The sequence below is a fragment of the Ascaphus truei genome, chromosome 11 (genome assembly GCF_040206685.1).
Source record: "Ascaphus truei isolate aAscTru1 chromosome 11, aAscTru1.hap1, whole genome shotgun sequence".
NCBI lineage: Eukaryota > Metazoa > Chordata > Amphibia > Anura > Ascaphidae > Ascaphus > Ascaphus truei.
The window spans coordinates 51198427-51221890 of NC_134493.1; the positions used below are offsets into that span (position 1 = coordinate 51198427).

At 47.7% G+C, this 23464-nt stretch overlaps 2 protein-coding genes across 5 annotated transcripts in view; both read left to right on the forward strand.

Annotated features, from left to right (window-relative positions):
* RHOT2 (ras homolog family member T2) overlaps window positions 1-3867 on the forward strand; it is a 30533-nt gene extending 26666 nt beyond the window's left edge. The window contains exons 18-19 of the mRNA XM_075566199.1: window positions 702-898; window positions 1801-3867. Coding sequence (XP_075422314.1) covers window positions 702-898; window positions 1801-1918 — 315 coding nt within the window. The 3' untranslated portion in view covers window positions 1919-3867. The remainder of the gene's footprint in view (window positions 1-701; window positions 899-1800) is intronic.
* A 648-nt stretch (window positions 3868-4515) lies between these two features.
* On the forward strand, window positions 4516-22608 carry LOC142463442 (uncharacterized). 4 transcript variants are annotated; one of them, XR_012787437.1, is made up of 11 exons: window positions 4516-6066; window positions 7088-7192; window positions 8158-8190; window positions 8291-8374; window positions 9931-10004; window positions 10496-10577; window positions 11197-11242; window positions 11546-11662; window positions 12532-12596; window positions 12813-12914; window positions 22443-22608. XR_012787437.1 is itself a non-coding variant. In XM_075566200.1 (10 exons), exons 1-9 carry the CDS (start codon window positions 6001-6003, stop codon window positions 12552-12554), a joined length of 630 nt encoding a protein of 209 aa, XP_075422315.1. In that variant the 5' UTR covers window positions 4516-6000; the 3' UTR covers window positions 12555-12596; window positions 12813-14144. The 4 variants fall into 4 exon arrangements, 3 of the variants coding, with proteins under 3 accessions (XP_075422315.1, XP_075422316.1, XP_075422317.1); XM_075566200.1 differs by lacking the exon at window positions 22443-22608 and having other exon boundaries at window positions 12813-14144; XM_075566201.1 differs by lacking the exon at window positions 22443-22608 and having other exon boundaries at window positions 7088-7171; window positions 12813-14144.
* The last annotated feature ends 856 nt before the right edge of the window (window positions 22609-23464 follow it).

Consider the following 23464-nt stretch of genomic DNA (forward strand, 5'->3'; position numbering starts at 1 on the left):
CGTATCCCTGAGTTTTTCTCACACGTCTGTCTCATATTTATTTTCCTTGCCTCGTGTCCCGTTCTTTCTTTTTCTCTCTCTTTCCCTGGCTCCTAGATGCTGTGCCGCTGCTTCCCAGGGCTGAAGAAGAATTCGGCTCTATTCAAATGTATGGGACTAAAATCTTCCCCAGCCTCGGGAAGTGGCTTCACTGCAGATTGAATAAGGGCCTATGTGTCTGGCAGCAAATTGGTTAAATGCACATAGCCTCAAATAGTTAAAAAAAAAAATATATTTATTGGAAATGAAGGGTAAGGGTCTGTGTGTGTCTTACATCTGTCTCGCACACAACTCTCCTGTATGTCTCTCACCCCCCCTCACATTACTCTCACCCCCCCTCACATTACTCTCACCCCCCCTCACATTCCTCTCTCCCCTCTCTCACCCCCCCCCCCCCTCACATTCCTCTCTCCCCTCTCTCCCCCCTCTCACACTCCTCTCTCCCCCTCTCTCACACTCCTCCCCCCCTCACACTCCTCACTCCTTTCTCCCCTCTCTCCCACACGCCTCTCTCCCCCCCCTCTCTCCTCCCTCTTCCCCCTCACACTCCTCTCTCTCACACCCCTCTCTCCCCCCTTCTCCCCTCTCTCTCTCCCCCCTTCTCTCTATTGGTTTGTACATCTCTATGCTTCGCTCACGTCTCTGCATCTCTGTCCTTACAGCAACACTACATGGACAGTCAGACCCCGTGCCTGTTTGTGGGGTGCAAGTGTGACCTGGGGGAGGTAAAGCAGCAGCACGGGATCTCGCCTGCTGAGTTCTGCCACAAGCACCGCCTGCCGCCCCCCTACCACCTAACCTGCCACGGGAGCCCAGACAAGGCCATCTACAGCAAGCTCGCCACGGCCGCCGCCTTCCCGTCAGTACCGGGCCACGGGCACAGGGAGGGGGTCCGTACACATACAGAGAGACGTGATAATACAAGTAGAAAAGAGAAGACAGGTGTATGCAACCTGCAAGGAGGGATAACCAGGGGGGGGGGGGGAGAGGAGAGAGAATAGAGAGCTGAGTGCATACAGGAAGGAGGGCGAAGAAACCGAATGACAGCAATCCCATTTTCCTGTCTGTTGTAAAACCTCGGACCCGCTTTGATCCGTGGCTTTCTGTTATATTTAGGATCTCCTTATCTCTCTCAGGCACTGTTAAATTCTCTTTAATATAATACCATTTCTGCATGCACAGTAAGCTGTCCCACGAAGCCACACCCTTTCCGTGGCGAACGGCTTCCGCACGTTTCCCACGTCTCCCACCCTCCGGCACACAGAATTTGACACCAGATAAGAACCAACGGGGGGGTGGGGGGTAAATATGGAGTTTAACCCTTTTGAGTGCCACTGCCCCTACATCACATTGCAGTTATAGCGATCAAATGATAGCGACGTCACTGATTACACGAGTGGGGAAGTCGCTTCTTCTGTGCCTTGTCCGGTCAGGTCGCGTTTAGCACTCCTCAGGGTCACCCCTAGAGAACAAGCAAAGAGCCCGGGACATACGGCATCTGATATATCATGGGGCACTCCAGGGGTTAAGGAGAATTACAGAGTAGACAAAGTAAGTATAGGGAGGGACAAATTGTTTAAGGGGGGAATAATAGGGCCAGAGGGACCTCAAAGGCAAAGCTGAGTAAATGCAGGATACTCTAAGTAAATAGGAGCCATATGGTCAGACAGCATAGCTGAGGCATCACAGGCAGAGCATGATACACATACTCCCTTTCCCAGAGGGCTTTGCAGTGACGGCCTCCCTTATGTCTCTCCTCAGCCACTTGCACGACACGGAGCTCAGCACCGCCTCCTTCTGGCTACGAGTGGCGCTGGGAGCCACAGTTGCTGCCGTCGTAGGAATCACACTATACAAAGCGCTGCTCCGAAGCAAATAACCCGGAGGACCAGGAAAACTCAACAAGGCCTATGAACTCCTAACCCCTCCCTTCTCCCCACAGCGCTAATCGCTGTGACTGACAACAGAAAATTGGGGGTGCATCTTATCCCCATTTTTACTTAGGCTCTGACCAGCCTACACTCCAGGGGTTGGTTTACCTTCTGAATCCCCCTACCCACTGTCTGCTTTCTTCTGAAAAAGACTCAGGGGCAACACAGGTTTCCTATTCTTTTAATTGCTCTGCTTCTCTTTCTGCACGAACAGAGACTTTGGCAGGTGAGGGACTTCTATGCAGCTTTTTAACTGTTCTCTCTATAGGAAAAATCCCCCCCTTTTGTGTCTGAACCTCTGTGTCTGTCACACTAATTAGAGGAGCAGTCGCATGTAGGACCAAAGGGAACTAATTACAGTGATCTTGAAGTCTAGGGTGGGGTTTAATGTCCTTATTACTTCCGTGCTCCGTCCCCTTTTCTAGGAAAGATAGGGGGGGGGAGGGAATCTGGTTACCTTATCACCAGGCTGGAGCCAAGAGTGAACTCCCCTTTTAAAGCCCTGTTAAAAGTGAAGATTTAACACAGCAGTGGCCAACTCCAGTCCTCAAGTGCCACCAAACAGGTCAGGCTTTCAGGATATCCCTGCTTCAGCACAGCTGGCTCAATCAGTGGCTCAGTCTCTGACTGCTGAAGCAGGGGATATCCTGATAACCTGACCTGTTGGTGGCCCTTGAGGACGTGAGTCGGACACCTCTGATTTAACACCATATCACTGCGCCATTAATTAGCTTTTGTGCAATGCGTGGCCTGCATGTTTCATATCTTTGCTGCCAGACTGATGGGTACGACACACGCTCCGTGCAATGCTCAGCCTACATCTCTTAATGAATACGCCATGAATATGCTTCCCACTGCTGGAGAAGAGATCAGCTCCATTCAAATGAAGAGGACTCGCATCTTCTCCAGCACCGGAAACATAGCTTCGCAGCATATCGAATACGGGCCTACAGGGTATGCTTGTGGCAGCATAGCCGCGGAGTAAAAAGTTGTTTTGATTGGAAATCACAACTAAAATCATGGATATATAATTATATTCACATTAAAAGACACATTTTCCCCCTAACTCCATTTTAAAAAAAAATTATTATTATTATTACACGGGGTTGAAGCAGTAGGCCCCCGGAGCTGCAATGTTTTGGAGACCCCCTAGTTCCTGAGACACATACCAGGAAAGGCAGCGCCAGTACCGCCCCCCCCTCCAGGGAAAACTAAACCTCCGTTTAAATATCCCGTGTCACGTGGGCCATTTGTCGCAGCTTCCTACCGGGCCACGTCACGCGTGGGATATAAATACACGGAAGTCCCGGTGCATTGCCTAGGTTTGCATCTCCAGGAATTCCTGTTTTCCAGCCATGTACAAAATAAAGAGGGGGGGGGGGGGCAGGGGTTGGGCAGTTCCTTTAAGAGGCCGACGGGTTTCCTGTGTCATTGAAGACTGAAGTATCAGAGAGGCTGCCGGAGCATTGATTCTCCTGGCTTCTGGAACAATACATACTTGTTCTCATCTCCCTTTTATCTTCACCAAGTATCTTCAACCAGCTGCACAAAGATATAGGACAGCAGAAACCATGAGGATTGGTAATCAATCTGTGCAATGTAACCGCTCTCATACTTTCAGTAGCATAAATGACATCACAGATCCAAGATGGCCGCCTCCTGAGGCAGAAAGTAGGGACATCGCATTAAACTCGGACTAATGTTCAATAGCTCATTTAAGGCATTTTGAGACTTGATTTCAGAAAGCTGCAACTGGACATTAAAAAACAAACTGAGCTGGAAAATAATGTGTGTCCCCCGAGACTAAACGTGTAAAACCACGACCTGCGCCCAAATCTTGTTTACAGTATATACCGATTCATCGCAAAGAAATAAAGGAACATTTTTTCAATTATTACCGGGAGAACATGCAATTGACTTATGTATATGTAGGTGAGAGGAAGTACAATTTCACTAAAAAAGTAGTGGATACAAGGTACAGTGTTGCCAGCAGAGTTGATAGGATTTAATCTAGAAAGTAATGGGGTTTACTATAGTGCTTCAAAGGCATATTTAAAGGTGCCATTCCGCATGTATTTTGTGTTTTTGTTAAAGATTTCTTTCCCACACCGTACAGTGTTTACTTTTTCCTTGTGCTGATCGTTTTTTAAACTGCGTGTTTTATCCATGAATAATGAGACCAAAACTGAAGTGAACGTGGCCGCTCAGCTTCTCCCATTTTGTCACTGGACTTTAAAAAAAAATACCTTATCTAAAGAGCTCAGGAAAAAGACCCACCCATTCTCTCTGATAAGTTTGTTTAACTTCTGCATGGCAAACATCGGCAGGGGTTGTCGTGTGAAAACTCTACTGCAGGCTTTGGGCCTAACAAATCTTAAACGTGAAAAAGAAAACTTGGAACAAGAAAATAAAAATTAACTTTAAAGCTCACTTTTCAGGATCATTTTTGGGGAATCTGCAACTTTAAATTAAAATGTAAACTCAAAATAAATGTACTTTTACACCAGTGGAGCTATACAAAAGGAAAGCTGACAATGCAAAACGGAAATCGCCATGTTTTTTTTTCAGGATTTGTCATATTTATTACACAGCAAAAGCTGCAACACATAGATATTCATTACAAACCTCCATGGCTTTAGCTGGAGCAGTATTTCAAACAATCCAGGAGGAGCATATGTGGGATAAGAAGAAAGAGAATACACAAATTTAAGTGCAGATGTATAGAATGCAATAATCTTTCTTATGCTGTAATCTTGGCTCAAGATTCAGATGTATATTGAGCAGTTTGCAATTTGGGCTGCTACCCGTATGGAATAAATGCAGTCTGGATCTCCCTCAGGGACACACTCAGCAGTATGCGGATATATATAGGAGAGACAAGAGGACACTACATAGCGTGATCGGTCTGATATTCAAATTTTATGTAAAAAAGATATAAAAGTGCGCACTTACAAAGTGCATAGTAAAAACAAGCATTTGTCAAATCATTAGTGAAAAACGGAGGGTCACCGCACTCTCACCGCCTCCCCTGGGTCTTCTGAGTCTCCTCTGCGTGTAGTCTGCTGTCGGGGCCTGTCTCGTTGCGCCCGTCCCGGCGTGGGACGTCACGGCTCCTTGGCTTGAGAACTACGGATCGCCTTCAAGTCCAAAATGATACCACAATTGCCTGCGGTGTTTAGATTGGTCAATCACAAGGTTGACGTTAATATCTAAGGTCATCAGCTGGGCTGCTATTTTAGTGCCTTATGGGTTGCCAACCTATGCAGACTCATCCTCTCCTTGAACATTCGACTTGTCTTTCCAATGTAGTATAGACGACATGGGAACTTAATAAAGTGCTCCACAAATTTGGTCATACAGTTCATTCAGTCCTTGATGGGAATTGTGGTGCCACGTAAAGTGTGTATAAAAAGATGTTGGCAATTCATAGAGCGATTGCACTTAAATACACAGTTGGGTCTGGCTAACCATTGTGATGATGTACTATTTTTATCCACTGGATCAGTGGAGACAGGTGTGTCCCTGATATTTCAGCCACGTGTGTAGCAAAACAAGGGTGGACCTGGCAACTGTGTAGCCTGATGCGTGTCACACGACAAGATATGCCAACGCCTCAACACACAACTCTTAATAGCAGCAGATTTTTGGGTGAAATTGCACGATACAAAGCCGCTTATCTCCAGCCTCGCCTTTAGCAATTGACACACACTATCAAAGAACTCAGTAAGAATAATTAAGCAGATTGGACATTGAACATAAGACACCTTCCATGCTGAAAGCCACTTTGAAGGTTTAGTTCTGTGTAACATTGAAGAGTAACTCCCTTTTTACCTAATGGCAATATCATTCTGAACTTTGATTACTGCAGTAATTACCTTATAGAGCAAAGTCCATGTGGTGTTATTGTCTCACGTGCACTTCCTGGTGTATATACTGCAGGAGGCTGACGCTTCACAGCACTCACATACTGTCCCTCTGCACCAGCCTGCGCTCTCTTACCCCAGGGTAGAAGTGGTGGCACTTTGAGGGGATGGACGGGAGGAAAAATGCCCCAGCTGTGCTCTCTGGGATCCTCGAAAAGAGACGGCAAAACCTGGTAAGTGGGTGATGGGTACTGGTACGAAGATGAGCGGGAGTATCTCTCTATATATACGGAATGGGACTATTAGCCGCCGTTTCTCTGCAGCCACTCAGTTGCCGACAGTTGTGCCGCGGCCCTTTCAGCCGTAAGGTAAGGCAGTTAGGGGGGAGGGTAAGGGGTTAAGGTTAGAGTTACTTGGGTAAGGGTTTACGGTTTGGGTTTTTAGGGGGAGAGGGTTTGGGTTTCTACAGTTAGGGGTTAAATATAGGTAAGGGGTTGGAGGGATACATTACCGAACCTGGCAGACAAGTCCAGCAGTGAAAGAGCTATGCCGAATGATCGCGGCTAAACGGCCATGTCTAATTGTCCTACACGCTTCTATATACTGTATGCAAAAATTTCACATTTCCAGCCAAAAATTCCCATAGGCATCAAAGGGAATCTCCCGCTGAAAACGGCGCATACAGCCACTTCCGTATATATAGAATAAGAGTTAGTGCCAAGAACCAATATTATATACACATACATATCTATATATATATATTACACAGACACCTACTGTATTTACTGTATACTTACTTTTATACATATGTATTCAGTATATTTTTATTTATTAAATCTTTTTCCAGGAAATATTACGTTGAGTTACCTCTCGTTTTCAAGTATGTCCTGGGCACAGAGTTATGTTGACAATAGGAAAAGTTATGTTTACAGAAGTTTCATCGACAGAGACAATATATGTTATGGGCATATGGAACGTAATATATATTAGGGAGAGATGAATTGTAAAACAATTAGTATATTTTAAAAAAAAAACCTTGCTAATATAATAGTATTACTTCCTAATACTTAATTCCCTTTAATGTGAGAAATGAATTCATCTTAATGTCTTCTCTTCCTTACAAAACAGTGTGATTCATTGTGTTATCAGTTAGTTGTTCTCCTACACCCTTGGGTGTCTGGTAGACCGTGGCTTACTGGTTCTTTCACAAAGAACCGAGCGGGAATAACTGGTCTGGACTTTTTATCTTTTCAGAAGTTCCACTGGAGAACGTACCTCTTTATTTTGGATAAAATGAAACTGTCATATTACAAGACAACAGCAAGCAATGACAAAGATGTGACAGCGTATGCTTTAAAGGTACCCTGGCCGGACTACACTGGTAGAGTTGGGGGGAGGGGGAGATTGGTCTCGGTTTCTAACTGTTCATATTGCAGATGAGAGAAGAGAACGATAAGTAACCCAAGTTAAAGCTCTCTGGCTCACACTCAATGTTTTATGATAAAATTAAAATTACATATTTCTTTACTCTTAAACTAAAATATAGGATATTAAAATAACAGGCAAGACGTACACTGGCTCCTATGTCGAGTGTAATGTGTATACTCTGGATCCTAACAATGTCGGGAGATGATGTATAAATGATTCATCAAATACCTATAGGTATTCTTTAACTTGGGTTACTTAACTTTCTCTTCTCTCATTACCTAAACTTACCCAAGAGCACCGCTCACAACCTATATTTAGCAGCAGCGGGGGTTCCCTATTTGATTCTGTACATATTGCAGATACTCCGGTCCTGAAAGGAGACATGAAAATGAGCACTTGGGGGTGATTCATCAAAGTGTAATAGTCCCAATTGGGGAACTATAGCATGGAAACTCCCATTCAAGTCAATACAAGAGTCCGTGCAGTAGTGAACGATCAGCACTGTCGCACTATAACAACTTTTGCGGCAGGAGGTCTGGCGGCATAAGAGGGTCACAGGACATCTGGGGTTACAACCACCTGATCGCTTCCATTGCAATCGGGTTCACCACACCTTGGGATCTCCCCCTAGAGAGCTGCAAAACTAACGTGACGAGCGCTGAATGTCATAATGGTCCCTAGAGTGAAGGTCCTTGTGTGACGTTCAGGGATACATCACAAGAGCAACCTATGGGTTGCTGAATAACCCAAGTTGAGGGTGGCACTTTTTAGCTTCCACAATTGGCCTTAAACAGCAGTAACCTTCATGCTTTAGTCCACAGCATTACTCAGAGGCAGAAGGTGATGAATCCATTCATCTGGTTTCCCCCCATGACATGTTCTCTCTCTTCCTGCAGGGGAAGCTGTGGGGCACCATAGACATGCAACACGTGAGTGCCATGCGCAGTTATTCACTACAGCGGCGCGGATCCTTCACCCCCTCAAAACCATCCAACATTCACAAATTAATTGATCTCTATACCGCTACAGGTGCAGTCGTTGCGCTCTATTAATCCAATAGGTCATCGTCACTCACTGGAGATCGAGCTGAGGAATGGGAAGGTCATCGTGCTTGTACGTATAAACTATCCCGCTCCAAAAATACACACACACACTATATACACACATACACAAAAATATCAGTTAGCAGGTACAACCCAAAATTGTGTTCGTATACAGCAGGGCCCCGCTTTGCGGCGTTCCGCTCATACGGCGTTTCCCAATGTATACCCATATTCATTGGGTTCGGCGCTTGTTCCGTCTTTCTGGCGATTTTCAGCATGACGCGCTCAGCAGCGGAGGATCCGGCTGTCACTAAGAATCAGTTTTAGCGCGCGCGCAACTCCTTGTCAGATGCCATGTCAGCGAAACAGTCGGCTTACAGCTCTGCATCTCTGTTTTCAAAGGTACAATACAGTACAGTAGGGCCCCGCTTTACTGCGATTTCCGCTTTTCGGCGGAGGCGTGGAACAGAACCCGCCATATGAGCGGGGCCCTACTTTATATGTGTGTATATGTGTGTGTGTACGTTCATACATACATACATACATACATACCTACATACTGTGTTACAAAAAAAAGGGACCCCTTTTATTTTTCATCATATCTTGCAGAAAAATTAATTTTCATGAAATGTTATCAACTCTAGGTCTGTCACAGCAGATTATCACGTGTAAGAATTATTTGACAATCTAATAAATATTTTTGGGGATTGGTGACAGCGTGATCACCTCATCAAGTGTATAGTTACAAAATGGTGTTTAGCACAGAAGATAAGCACATTATAAAGTGCTTGAGACAGAGCAAGAATTATGGTCCAAAATGTGTACGTAAAATACGCCTGATGAAGAACTGTCACTAGGTGGACTGAAAAACAAATTTGTAAAACCATGTATCATTCAGGATTGGCAGCAGCTGGGCCAAAGTGTAATCGATTATGCAGTCAAACTGTGGCGTTCCCGTCTTTGGGTTTTTCAGCAGGAGGACATTTTTAACACACACTAAACCATACTTTATAGTAATTTTGGTGTTTCAGATTAGATTACAACAGTTTAACACCATCATGTTTGTATAATGGGTGATTTTAATTATCCAGACAGACTGGAGCAATGAGCTTAGTATTACAATGTAAGGAAACAGGTTTTGGGGGGTGCTTAAAGACAATTACATGACCCAAGTTATTGAAAAACCAACCAGGAGAGGGGCAGTACTGGATTGGGTAATATCGAACAATGTAGAATTAATAACAAATATTCAATTTCGGGAACATTTTGACAACAGTGATCATAACATGGTCTCATTTGAAATAAATGATCAAAAACCATATTACTTGGGCTCAACAAAGACTTCACATTTTAGAAAGGCAGATTTTAATACATTGAGGAATAATCTACAAGGAATACATTGGGATGATGTTATTGTAGGGAAAATGCGGAAGATAAATGGCCAGTCTTTAAAACATTGTTAGAAAGGTACAAGGTGGGGTAAAAAGTATTATTGCACCTGGATTGAAACCTAGTTGAAGGATAGTTAATGCAGTTACCCCTCCTGCCTCCATTTTAAAGGCCGCTGTGAGGCCCTAGCCCTGCTCTTCAGCTTGGTGGGGTAACACATGTTCCCTTTGTCTTCAGTCTGCAGAGAATAGTTTGGAGACAGTGCGGTGGCTGCAGGCGTTACAGGGGACAATGGTAGCGGCGAGGAAAAGGTACAAGTACTTTTCACATTGAGTACCTGTCACGATCTCTCACTTCTGTATCTCCCTCACTTCTCATCATCACTTCTGTATCTCCTTCGCATTTCACAATCACCCTATCACTTCTCATTATCACTTCTGTATCTCCTTTGCATTTCACACTCACCCTATCACTTCTCATTATCACTTCTGTATCTCCTTCGCGTTTCACACTCACCCTATCACTTCTCATTATCACTTCTGTATCTCCTTCGCGTTTCACACTCACCCTATTACTTATCCATCCCGTCTTTCCTTCCTCTATCTGTGTTTTACTTACTTCTCATACTCTTCTGTTCTTCCTGCTGCTCTTTCTCCTCAAACATACTCTCCACCTCTCTCTTTGTCACTGCTCACTCTCTCGCCCTCCAACTCTCTCACATACTCACTATCATAACCTTTCTCTCGCCCTCTGTCCTCTCACGACTTACTCCCACAATCACTATTTCCATCTCTCCCCACAGACTGTCATCTGATATTCCCGTCACGTGTAAAATTCCAGACGAATTAGATGAATGCCAAAGCACTTGTGAGTGGATAAATAAGGTAAAGGGGATACCCAGGGCTGCCGACAGATTTCCCGGGGACCAGGACTAGAGTTTTGACCGTGTCGGCGGTTTTGTTAGCCCTTTCACATATTCTCGCTCTCCCCCTCCTCTATTCCACCCTTTCTCCCTATGTATTTCTCTCCTGCCCTCTGCCTTTCACACTTTTCCCCTCCCTCACTCACTCTCCCCCCTCACTCTTCCTCACTACCTCTGTTAGACCCCATCTCTCCTCTCACACTCCCCTCCCCGTCCACTATCACTCAATTAGCACCCTCTAACAACACCCCCCATCCCCAGATACATACAGTAGTAAGATTATTTGGACACTGGGACAGTAGTAAGATTATCGGGACACCGGGACATTCATATGTGCTATGTCCTAACCGCGCATTATACTGTAATTGTGACGCGCTTTGAGTCCTATTGGAAGAAAGGTGCTATATATGAAATAAAGTTATTATTTAAGATGATTTGTGAGAGATTTTTCATGGCGGCTATATTCAAGAGCCCCTGCGTGGTCATCAGATGAATAAATGATATACATTTATATGCGCAGTAGAAATGAAGAATTTAGGAAGAACGTGCATAATCTTTTTCAACTTTCTTTCCACTTCCAGCCAAACACCGCTATTAAAGAAGCTGACAGCCCGGACTGCATAGCAGGTACCTTAAACTACTCACCCACATCTACAGTATCTGTGTAATATGTGAAAGTATGTCTTTATTTATATAACACCAGTAATGTACATAGCGCCTCACAGCAGTAATATACATGACAATCATATAAATAACAAATAATATAAATAACACAAAGGGGAGAAGAGCTTCAGACATAAAAGTAACATTTATGAAAAGGAGTCCCTGGGTACTTTGAATATATATGAATATATATATATATAAATATGAATATATATATATATATAGTTAGATAAATATGTAAATGATGTAACCTTGTTTGTGTTGCAGGCACTACTGAGTTGGGGGATCTGGACGCTTTCATTGATCAGACCTTTACCGGGATCACATTTAACCGTCAATCACAGATGGTGAGAATGGAGCCACAACAGCAGTTGCCGGATCAAGGTGAGAGCGGGTTTTGCTTTGACAGAGAGCAGCCATTGGGTGAGCAAACCATTCAACTACACCTTCTGTATATGTATGTATGTATATCTTTATTTATATAGCGCCATTAATGTACATAGCGCTTCACAGCAGTTATACACATGACAATCTTATAAATAACATAATATAAATATAATAAACAATATAAATACATAAGGAGAATACATTATTTAACAGAAAGACAGGAGAGGGATTTCAGCACGAGTGACGCTTAGTCAAATTTAGGAGAAAGTAAAGCGATTTTAGCAGCGGCGTTTAGGATAGGTTGGAAGGGAAACCGGTGAGAGGCAGGAAAGACGGACAGTAGAAGGTTACAATAGTCGAGACGGGAGAGAATAAGGGCATGTTTTAGAGCAGCGGTGCACAAACTGCGGGGGGGCGCCCTAGATTTTCAGGGGGCGCAGCAGTTATAGAGGTCCCGCGCTCTCCACCCAGTCATTTAAATGAAGTGCCGGGGGACCCACGAGACCTCTATAACGCACTTACCTTCCCTTCCAGTGACGCGTCGTCATGTTAACCGGGGTCGCATGACGTCACCTTACCATGGCGACGTGATGTCACATGACCCCGCGCATTATTTGATGCCGGGGTCAAGCAGGGTGGGGGGCGTGAGGCGCCGAGAAGAGCACGCAGGGGTGCGCACGGGGAAACGTGTCCGCACCCCTGGGTTAGAGTTTTACAAGTAGAGCGACAGAGGATATGATTAAGGAGGAAGACACAAGTATATCATATAATAATCATACTAGTTATAATTTGCTAATTTGTTTTACAAAAAGGTGTCAATCACCAAGACTGAACCCTAATAAACACAATCATTTCCCTTCTTTCAGATTGCAATACGAATAACACATGAAGCCAGTGAATATGAAAAATGCATCTTAATCAGAACCAAGAGGTAAGTGTGTATCTAAAAGCCAACGTTCTTGCTATCTATATAATATGATTATGCATCTTGATTGCATCCTATTTAATAATACTGTATATTTTGAATTATGTATCCCTATTTATTGAGGCATTAGAAATTTCCCCCTAAAATGAAATATTAATAATTGCACTGTAATTAGCTATCATTTCTTCTAACACAATAACCTTCTGTTTTCCCATTATTCAGCAACCAGAAACCCATTTTTCATTTACCCCAGTTAAAGATTCATCTGCTGTAACCAGAGTCCTACTTTGCAGACAAATACAAACTTACCAAAACAATCACAACGTAAGCTGGTTTCCTTAAAATAATGAGCTACCTTTAACCGCTTCAGTGCCGGGGGGACCTGCAGTGGTGGGACTCAGCCGGCTCGCACACACCTGTCCCTGGAATTTTTCAAGTCCGCAGAACCGGTGCAGTAACCGCCAGTAGAATCACTTGTTTCAGGGAGGGGGGGAGGAGAGAAAGGGGGCTACATATTTTTGTCTCTAGATTGGGGATCTGTTACTTGTTGATCCTATTTAGCAATGCTTCTTCTATTTTGAATGATATTTGTCATTGTGATATTTGTCATATATGACATGCAGGCATATATTGAAGTTTTTTGGTGAAGGTACCTGTCTACACAAAAGTGCTCTCTGTTTTTACAGTATAATGTAGTACAGGCATACCCCGGTTTAAGGACACTCACTTTAAGTACACTCGCGAGTAAGTTCATCTCGCTCAATAGGCAAATGGCAGCTCACGCATGCGCCTGTCAGCAAGTCCTGAACAGCAATACCGGCTCCCTACTTGTACCGAAGCTGTGCGCAAGCGGAGAGACTATAGAGCCCGTTACACATGCGTTATTTACATCAGTTATGCACGTTTATGATGATTGCAGTACAGTACATGCATCAATAAGTGGGAAAATGGTAGTGCTTCACTTTAAGTACATTTTCGCTTTACATACATGCTCCGGTCCCATTGCGTACGTTAATGCGGGGTATGCCTGTACATTGTAATGAACTTCTGTATTTCTGACAGTTTTAGCTGCAAATAACATAATTGCATCATATTAGTAAGTCTTTAGTTTGGAAATTATTTAGATCAATTAATATGCATTTTATGAACTAGCGGTCTGAACTCTTTTGTACCCAGAAACACGTGCAAGGTGATTTGGGAAATGTTTCATGCCCAAGACAAAACATACATTATAAGATGTATACTAGTCATAGGTGAGAACTGGCCATTAGGGGAAATGACAGTAGCTGTCTCTTACGGAATTGTAATTTTACGTTAAGTAGAACGGTTTGTATAATTGCCAAATAAATTAGTAATAAAAATGTGTTGTCAGAAGATTGGAACCCACGCCTCCTGAGGAGACTGCGACCTGAACGCAGCGCCTTACCAGGACTGCTCGGCCATTCTGACATCTGAAAATTCACTGTGATATACAATAACAACTGGTGTGTTATCAAATTATCAGACAAAATAAGTTTGTTATAATGTAAGCAAAATAACAATTCCATTCCCGTGCTTGCATACATATTTACATATTGGATGGCTGGAAACAGATACTCCCAAAATTTGTTTCGTGTAACTATGCCAACATCTACAGCAGTGATTCCCAACCTTTTTTGTTTGTGGGGGGGTGTGAGGTGCGAGCACAGGGGGGGGAGGTGTGAGCGGGGTGGGGGTGAGGTGCGAGCAGGGGGGGGTGAGGTGCGAGCAGGGGGGGGAGGTGCGAGCAGGGGGGGGAGGTGCGAGCAGGGGGGGGAGGTGCGAGCAGGGGGGAAGGTGAGGGAGGTGTGAGCGGGGTGGGGGGGAGGAGCAGGGGGGGATGCGAGCAGGGGAGCGGGGTGGGGGGGAGGTGCGAGCAGGGGGGGGTGCGGGAGGTGTGAGCGGGGTGGGGGAGAGGTGTGAGCGGGGTGGGAGAGAGGTGCGAGCAGGGGGGGAGAGGTGCGAGCAGGGGGGGAGGTGCGAGAGGGGGGGTGCGGGAGATGTGAGCGGGGTGGGGGGGTGAGGTGCGAGCAGGGGGGGGAAGTGCGAGCAGGGGGGGGTGCGAGCAGGGGGGGAGGTGCGAGCAGGGAGGGAGGGGCGAGCAGGGGGGGTGAGGGAGGTGTGAGCGAGGTGGGGGGGGGAGGTGTGAGCCCAATCCATATATAAAATACCCCAACCCCCCCCAATACATATATAAAATACCACAACCCCCCCCAATACATATATTAAATACCCCAAACCCCAATACATATAGAAAGTACCCCAACCCCCCCCCCCACCAATATATATAGAAAGTACCCAATCCCCAATCCATATATAAAATACCCCAACCCCCCCAATACATAGATAAAATACCACAACCCCCCCTCCCCCAATACATATATAAAATGCCCCAACACATATATAAAATACACCCCCAATACATAGAAAAATCTGAACTTACCTTGGGGATGATCTCAGGTCTGGCCAGTGGCTGCAGGGGGGGTGGGGGGTGGTGTGCCGGTGCCTGCAGGGGTGGGGGGTGCTTCGATGCTGCGGTGGGGGGGGGGTGGCGGTGCTCCGATGCAACAGGGGGGGTGGCGGGCCGGTGGCTGGGGGATGGCGGTGCCCTGATGTTGTGGGGGGTTGCGGTGTTGGGCCGGTGTCAGCGGGAAGGGGGGGGGTAGCGGTGCTCCGATGCTGTAGGGGGGTGGCAGGACAGGCCAGTGGCGGTGCTGGGCCGGTAGCTGGGTGGGGTGGTGATGCTGCGGGCTGGGGGGTGGTGGTGCTGGGCCGGTGGCTGGGGGAGTGTGGCGGTGCCCTGATGCTGTGGGGGGTTGCGGTGTTGGGCCGGTGTCAGCGGGAAGGGGGGGGGGTGGCGGTGCTCCGATGCTGTGGGGGGGTGGCAGGACAGGCCAGTGGCGGTGCTGGGCCGGTAGCTGGGTGGGGTGGTGATGCTGCGGGCTGGGGGGGTGGCGGTGCTAGGCCGGTGGCTGCGGTGCTCCGATGCTGCGGAGAGGGGGGGGGGGGGTTGGTGCTCTGATGCTGGGGGGGGTGACGGTGCTCTGATGCTGTAGGGTGGGGGGGCAGGACAGGCTGGTTGGTGGCTGCGGTGGGGGGGTGGGGTGGTCGTAGTGCTCTGATGCTGCGGAGAGGGGGGGGTTGGTGCTCTGATGCTGGGGGGTTGACGGTGCTCCGATGGGGTGGGGGGGGGGGCAGGACAGGACGGTGGGGGGGTGGCGGTACTCCGATACGGCGGGCGGTGCTGGGCCAGTGGCTGCGGGGGGTGGCGGTGCTCCGATACTGCGGGGGGAGGGGGGCGTTGGCAGGGGAGGGCCAGTGGCTGGGCGGGGAGGCGGTGCTCAGATGCGGGCGGGCGGCCGTGATGGTAGTAGAAATCCAGGTGTTTTGTGGAGCGCAGGTATATAAAAAGACAAAAAACACACCAAATATAGTGCAATATGTCTGTTTTCAATTAAAGTGATTCCTTTCTTCAAATTCTGGTGGTGTGTACTCACAAGTCTCTCTTGTGTGGTGTATATAAAGGTATCTTTATGGCATCGTGCCTGGCTTCTCCATATAGATCAGGCCTGCACAACTCGTAAAGTGCGAAGGGCCGAACTGCTCCAAGGAAAAATAAATTGGGCCGCACGGGTAAAATCATCATCATCATCATCATCATCATCATCATCATCATCATCATCTCTCCTCCAGCACCCATCATCATCCTCATATCTCCCCCAGAACCCAACACTATCAACCATTGCGATACTCCCCATCTATCTCTCATACCCCCATCTCTCCCCCTCACCCACACACAATACACCCCTCCACATCAAACACACAATACCCCCCTCCACATCAAACACACAATACCCCCCTACACCCCACACACATCCCACCACCACCTGCAGCTCACATCCCTCCCCCCTGCAGCTCACATCCCTCCCCCCTGCAGCTCACATCCCTCTGCCCCCTTGCACCTCACATCCCTCTCCCCCTTGCACCTCACATCCCTCTCCCCCCTTGAACCTCACATCCCTCTCCCCCCCTGAACCTCACATCCCTCTCCCCCCTTGCACCTCACATCCCTCTCCCCCCCCTTGCACCTCACATCCCTCTCCCCCCCCTTTCACCTCACATCCCTCTCCCCCCCTTGCACCTCACATCCCTCTCCCCCCCTTGCACCTCACATCACTCTCCCCCCCTTGCACCTCACATCACTCTCCCCCTTGGGTGGGTGACAGTGACTGGGTGACAGTGACTGGGTGGGTGACAGTGACTGGGTGAGTGGGTGACAGTGACTGGGTGGGTGACAGTGACTGGGTGGGTGACAGTGACTGGGTGGATAGGTGGGTGACAGTGACTGGGTGGGTGACAGTGACTGGGTGGGTGACAGTGACTGGGTGGGTGACAGTGACTATGACAGTGACTGGGTGGGTGGGTGACAGTGACTGGGTGGGTGACAGTGACTGGGTGGGTGACAGTGACGGGGTGGGACACAGTGACTGGGTGGGAAGAGTGACTGGGTGGGACACAGTGACTGGGTGGGACACAGTGACTGGGTGGGTGACTGGGTGGGTGGGTGACTGGGTGGGTGGGTGACAGTGACACTGACAGTGACTGGGTGGGTGGGTGACAGTGACTGGGTGGGTGGGTGACAGTGACTGGGTGACAGGGTGACAGTGACTGGGTGGGTGGGTGACAGTGACCTTGACAGTGACTGGGTGGGTGGGTGACAGTGACCTTGACAGTGACTGGGTGGGTGGGTGACAGTGACTTGACAGTGACTGGGTGACAGTGACTGGGTGGGTGGGTGACAGTGACTGGGTGGGTGACAGTGACTTGACAGTGACTGGGTGGGTGGGTGATAGTGACTGGGTGGGTGACAGTGACTGGGTGGGTGACAGTGACTGGGTGGATAGGTGGGTGACAGTGACTGGGTGGGTGACAGTGACTGGGTGGGTGACAGTGACTATGACAGTGACTGGGTGGGTGACAGTGACTGGGTGGGTGACAGTGACTGGGTGGGTGACAGTGACGGGGTGGGACACAGTGACTGGGTGGGACACAGTGACAGGGTGGGACACAGTGACAGGGTGGGACAGTGACTGGGTGGGTGGGTGGGTGACTGGGTGGGTGGGTGACAGTGACACTGACAGTGGGTGGGTGGGTGACAGTGACTGGGTGGGTGGGTGACAGTGACTGGGTGACAGGGTGACAGTGACTGGGTGGGTGACAGTGACTGGGTGGGTGGGTGACAGTGACTGGGTGGGTGGGTGACAGTGACTGGGTGGGTGGGTGGGTGACAGTGACTGGGTGGGTGGGTGGGTGACAGTGACTGGGTGGGTGGGTGACAGTGACTTGACAGTGACTGGGTGACAGTGACTGGGTGGGTGACAGTGACTTGACAGTGACTGGGTGGGTGGGTGACAGTGGGTGGGTAGGTGACAGTGACTGGGTGGGTGACAGTGACTTGACAGTGACTGGGTGGGTGACAGTGACTGGGTGGGTGACAGTGACTATGACAGTGACTGGGTGGGTGACAGTGACTGGGTGGGTGACAGTGACTGGGTGGGTGACAGTGACTGGGTGGGTGACAGTGACGGGGTGGGACACAGTGACTGGGTGGGAAGAGTGACAGGGTGGGACAGTGACTGGGTGGGTGGGTGACTGGGTGGGTGGGTGACAGTGACACTGACAGTGGGTGGGTGGGTGACAGTGACTGGGTGGGTGACAGTGACTGGGTGACAGGGTGACAGTGACTGGGTGGGTGACAGTGACTGGGTGGGTGGGTGACAGTGACTGGGTGGGTGGGTGACAGTGACTTGACAGTGACTGGGTGACAGTGACTGGGTGGGTGACAGTGACTTGACAGTGACTGGGTGACAGTGACTGGGTGGGTGGGTGATAGTGGGTGGGTGGGTGATAGTGGGTGGGTGGGTGACAGTGACTTGGGTGACAGTGACTAACAGTGACAGTGACTTACCTTGACCCGGGTGGGTGCAGGTTGCCGCCGGACGCTTGCTCCTCCTGCCCCCGATATCCCTGCGGCAGCTGCCTGGGACGGGAGGTGGGCTTGGGGGCGCGGGTTGGGGGAAGGGGGGGGAGGAGGGCACGGGAGGTGAGCTCGTGGGGGACGCGAGAAGCTGGCCGCGGAGGGAAGCGGTGAGAAGCAGGCCGCTGGAGGAGCTGAATTATTTAATTATTACTTCCCCCTCCAGCCCACGTTGGGAGCAGGGGGGGGGAGCGGGCCCGCAGAGGAGCTGCATGTTGCTTCCCCTTCCGCCCCGCGTTGGGAGCAGGGAAGGGGGAGGGGAGCGGGCCCGCAGAGGAGCTGTGTGTTGCTTCCCCTTCCGCCCCGCGTTGGGAGCAGGGAAGGGGGGGGGGACGGAGCGGGCCTAGCGCATGCGCGCCGGGACCGCAGGGAATTGGCGCCATTTTTTTTTCAAAGTTTTTTTTTTTTCAAAGTTTTTTTTTTTTTTCAAAAAAAAAAATTTTTCAAAGTTTTTTTTTTTTTTTTTAAATCTCATCGAGGGCCACACAGAGAGGCCAGGCGGGCCGCATGCGGCCCGCGGGCCGCGTGTTGTGCAGCCCTGATATAGATCATTTCCTTACTGCTATAATAAAGCAAGAGAACCGACCATAGTGTGATCAGAAAGTAAAGACTTTATGTTAAAAGTATGGTAAAACACACTCATATATATTCATGAATTACGGAGAAGTATATGGCTACATTTAAGCTAAAGTGATCAGACCATGTTGATAACCACTCATTGAGGGGTGTGCATCTGTAACACATTTGCTGGTCATTTCGTTGCAAATTATATGGCTGCTACATTTCTGGAGAAGTCTCCCTTATAGTATCTGTATCTGTGAGATATTTGATGCCAATACCAAGGCTTCGTTTTGTGACTGTTTGCTATTCACTCTATAGCGATACCTACAATTTAATCAATATACTGCTGCTAAGTATGAGTATACATATACTTTTCTAAAAGGTAACATTGAACCAGCACTCTAAGATTGAGGTTACCATATACATACTACCTGTGTGGTACCTAGCACCCAGCTGGCTGCTTTATTCTTTTTCTATATGAGTTTGTCCGGTCCTCACGACCGGGGTTTTAATATTCACACACTAAATAATGTACACGTTATGAGTCACGTATATATGTTAATCAAATTTGATTCTTTTTTTATTACCCCCCTTAGAGGTAGTTATGATGACCGGTCTCTCTTATTGGTCCTAATATAGCCCATGGTAGATATTTACCTTCTGAATAAGACACCAATACCAGGTTTGATTAAGACTTTAATAGGTTGAGTGCAGCATTTGGGGACCTTTTTTCTGATCTTCTCTGATCAGACTCTTCAGTTGGAAAATAGCGATCTGATGGTAGTCTGGGACATTTGACTCCGCTGGTGTTTTACCGCGGCCTCGCCGCAGGGACACAGCCATTTATCAGCGCCGCGCCACCTAATGGCTGGAGGAGAAATTGGCAGACCCTGCTTTTCTCTCTGCATCCGGCAAAACCGGGAGATAGAAGAAGACAGGTGGGGTGACCTGATGTCCCAGTTTAGCCTGGACAGTCACAGTTTTTAGGGCTGTGTCCTGACTTTTTCAGCTGCTGTCCTGGTTTTCTGGACCCCTGGCGAGCGCCAACTGCGCATGCGCGATCGGCAATTCACGACTGCTCTTGCGCATGCGCGATCGGCATTTGCCGGCTGCTCGTGCGCACACGCGACCGCAAGCTCCGATTGCGCATGAGCAACCAGTAAACGACTTCGCATGTGTGACATTTTGTCACAGTTTTTGCCGGGACAAATATGGATACCCTAGCCAGGAGGCATGGAGGGGGGGAGGCGTGAGAGGGACTTGGGGAGGTGCGAGGGGGGCTGGGGGCGGTGCGAGGGGGGCTGGGGGAGGTGCGTGAGGGAGGGAGTGAGGGACTGGGGGAGGTGTGAGAAGGATTCTCACTGCCCCCCCTGGTCTATCTCTGCCCCCCTGGTCTGTCTCTGCCCCCTCCTGGTCTGCCTCTGCCCCCCCCTGGTGTGCCTCTGCACCCCCCCCCTGGTCTGCCTCTGCCCCCTCCTGGTCTGCCTCTGCCCCCCCCCCTGGTCTGCCTCTGCCCCCCCCCCCTGGTCTGCCTCTGCCCCCCCCCCTGGTCTGTTTCTGCCCCCCCTGGTCTGTTTCTGCCCCCCCTGGTCTGTTTCTTCCCCCCCTCCTCTGGTCTGTTTCTGCCTCCCTTCCCTGGTCTGTTTCTGCCCCCCCCCCGTGGTCTGCCTCTGCCCCCCTGGTCTGCCTCTGCCCCCCCTGGTCTGTTTCTGCCCTGGACAAAAGAAACAGTATAATGACAAACAGGTAGCAGTATGTAAATATTTTACGAAAGGCAAATAAATAATTTTTCAATTTCAATCAAATATTGTTGTTTTTCATTTTTCACTATAAAAGGGCGGTGCAGTCTCTCTTCCTCCCCCCCCCCCCCCCCGGCTTTCTCCCTCTCTCCCCCCGTGAGAGAGAACCTGTTGCTAAAAATGTTGAATCCCACCGCTGCCTGCAATGCATTGCAAAGCATGATGATTACTTAGGAAGAAGGATGTGACACATTGAAAGTGGAAAAGGAGCTTCCACACAGTCTTATCACAAGCGAGATGAAGACGCTCCTAGACATCTGATTACTAGGAAAACAGTAAACATGTCACATATGATTACTAAAGAATGGCACCTTGCTGATTTGTTATTTTTTTTTATATAAATGTCAATCAATCATCAAGATTGAATTCACTGAACACATCACTGTTCACTGTAATTACTATTATTATTACGGCAACATCGCAAAGCCATTTTAACCACTGAGACCCAAAAGGTTGAAACAGCTATTAGCAAGTCCATTTACTGGCTCTGCACTTCTTAACCCAGGCTTGAAGGGTTCCATGTTAAAATGGCCACGAAACAAAAATTGACACAATGTGCTCATTTGCATTTTATTTCCCAGAATCCCTGGCTGCAGCGGAAGCAGTGTATGCTAGGAGATAATGTGGAAAGGCAGGGCTGCAGACCTGTTTGAGACATGTGACTGTGCTCACAAGTGATATTTATAATTGCAGCAATGTAATTTCACATAAATGATCTAGTAGCATATATACTTCTAACGCTGGGAATATGGTACGTCACTGCTAAAAAAAAAACCAACTCAGTCTCAAAAGAAAACTGTTATATTGAAATACTCTTTTCAAATACACCATCCTGCTGTCCTCAAATGGTCCCCTGTTAGGCAGAGCCAAAAACGACGTCACATTAGGGGATAGTTGGACAGCAGAGAGATGCTGAATACAGAACATGGCAGCACACATTGGAAACCCATGAAGTCCATTACTTGGGGGATGATTGAGCTGGATTATTCCGTAGACATATTTTTAGACACAGTTATTGCTGTGCATGAAAACATTCCGGTTACAATGAGCGCTGTCTGAGGAGCGGGGCGCCGAAATGTTGCTTACTTGTCAATTGCTGGTTTCCTCAGCCGCTTCCAGTCTTAACTAAATACATTTCAGCTATAGTATGTCAGAGTATTTGTTATTTTTATTTGCATTATATAGATTTTTTATTTAATTCCAATTGCACTTAATTTTAGGGATTCTAAAGTGATTCTTAAAAAGGCAAAACAATTGAAATTAATAGTGTTACATATTCTGCATGTTTTTTTTAATATATATATATGTATGTATGTATATGTGAATAATCCTGCTTTGTTTGTGAGTGCGCAGTTTATATTTTAATCCAGAGCCATATAAATGTTGTAACTTTACTACACTATGAGTGCGCCTGTTTTTTGTTTGTCGTTTTTTTAGATATCTTCAAGGGAGTGGTGTTCCCCTCTAAGGCTGCAAACACTCCAAAAACTGGGGGACAGCGTATTGGGACTGGTTTTTGTTTTTTTGTGTCAATATATATTATTAGTTTTTTAATTCTGTATTAGTTGCTGCATTTATATTGATATAGCATTGTATCGCCCTCATGTATAACACTCGTGGTCTAGTTTTACCTTGGCTTTGTACATTTATTTTGCTATCTGCGTATGTTTAGAATTTGTAAGGCGCCACTTCAGATTGTATATATTGTGACAGAAACCAGGGGATGGTAATAAATTCCGTATATAGGGCTCCCAGGATACTAGACAGTTTCTATCCTGTTTGGCCTGGGAGTGCAGCCTTATAATACATACACTCCATCCCACAGTTTGGCAAGCGCTGGAACTGAGGGATGAGAGATCCAGACCAGAGTTTGTCTGCTGCCTGATTTCTGTCACCTGTCATGCTAATTAGGAATCAGGTATGTAAGACTGATTTCCTGTTTGCTCTGGTCTCTCCACAAGAGCCAGGAGGCTGGAAGGCTGCTGAACTACAGAGGGGAGAAGCCTCTTCCCCAAACAGGTTCAATCTTTCTGTTCATTTGTGTAAGACTGCAAAAGTACCTTGTTTTGTTGTTGGGAGTGGAAAAGCCACTTCCAACCCTGAGTCAGGGATATCTAAGTTAAGTTATCGCTCAGGTGAGCAGCTTTTGTTTTGATCTGTTTTCTGTTGTATGCACTGTGGCAGTCTCAGTGCCTGGGACTGAATAAACCAGGCATAGCCTGTTTAAAGGAACAGTACGTGACGCCTCATCATTTAACCTACCCTAAAAGACCGTGTTCTAAACAGTCCCGGACAAACGACGGAGCCCTGGAGTAAGCCGTTTGTCACATATGGTGGAGAATGCGGGCAGAGCACTAGGGGGTCTGCGGGTTGAAGAACTTTGAAAGAAAAAAAAAAAAAAAAGTTTTTTTCATCCTCTGCAAACAAGATGGAAGACGTGGTGGGTGCGCTGGTACGCA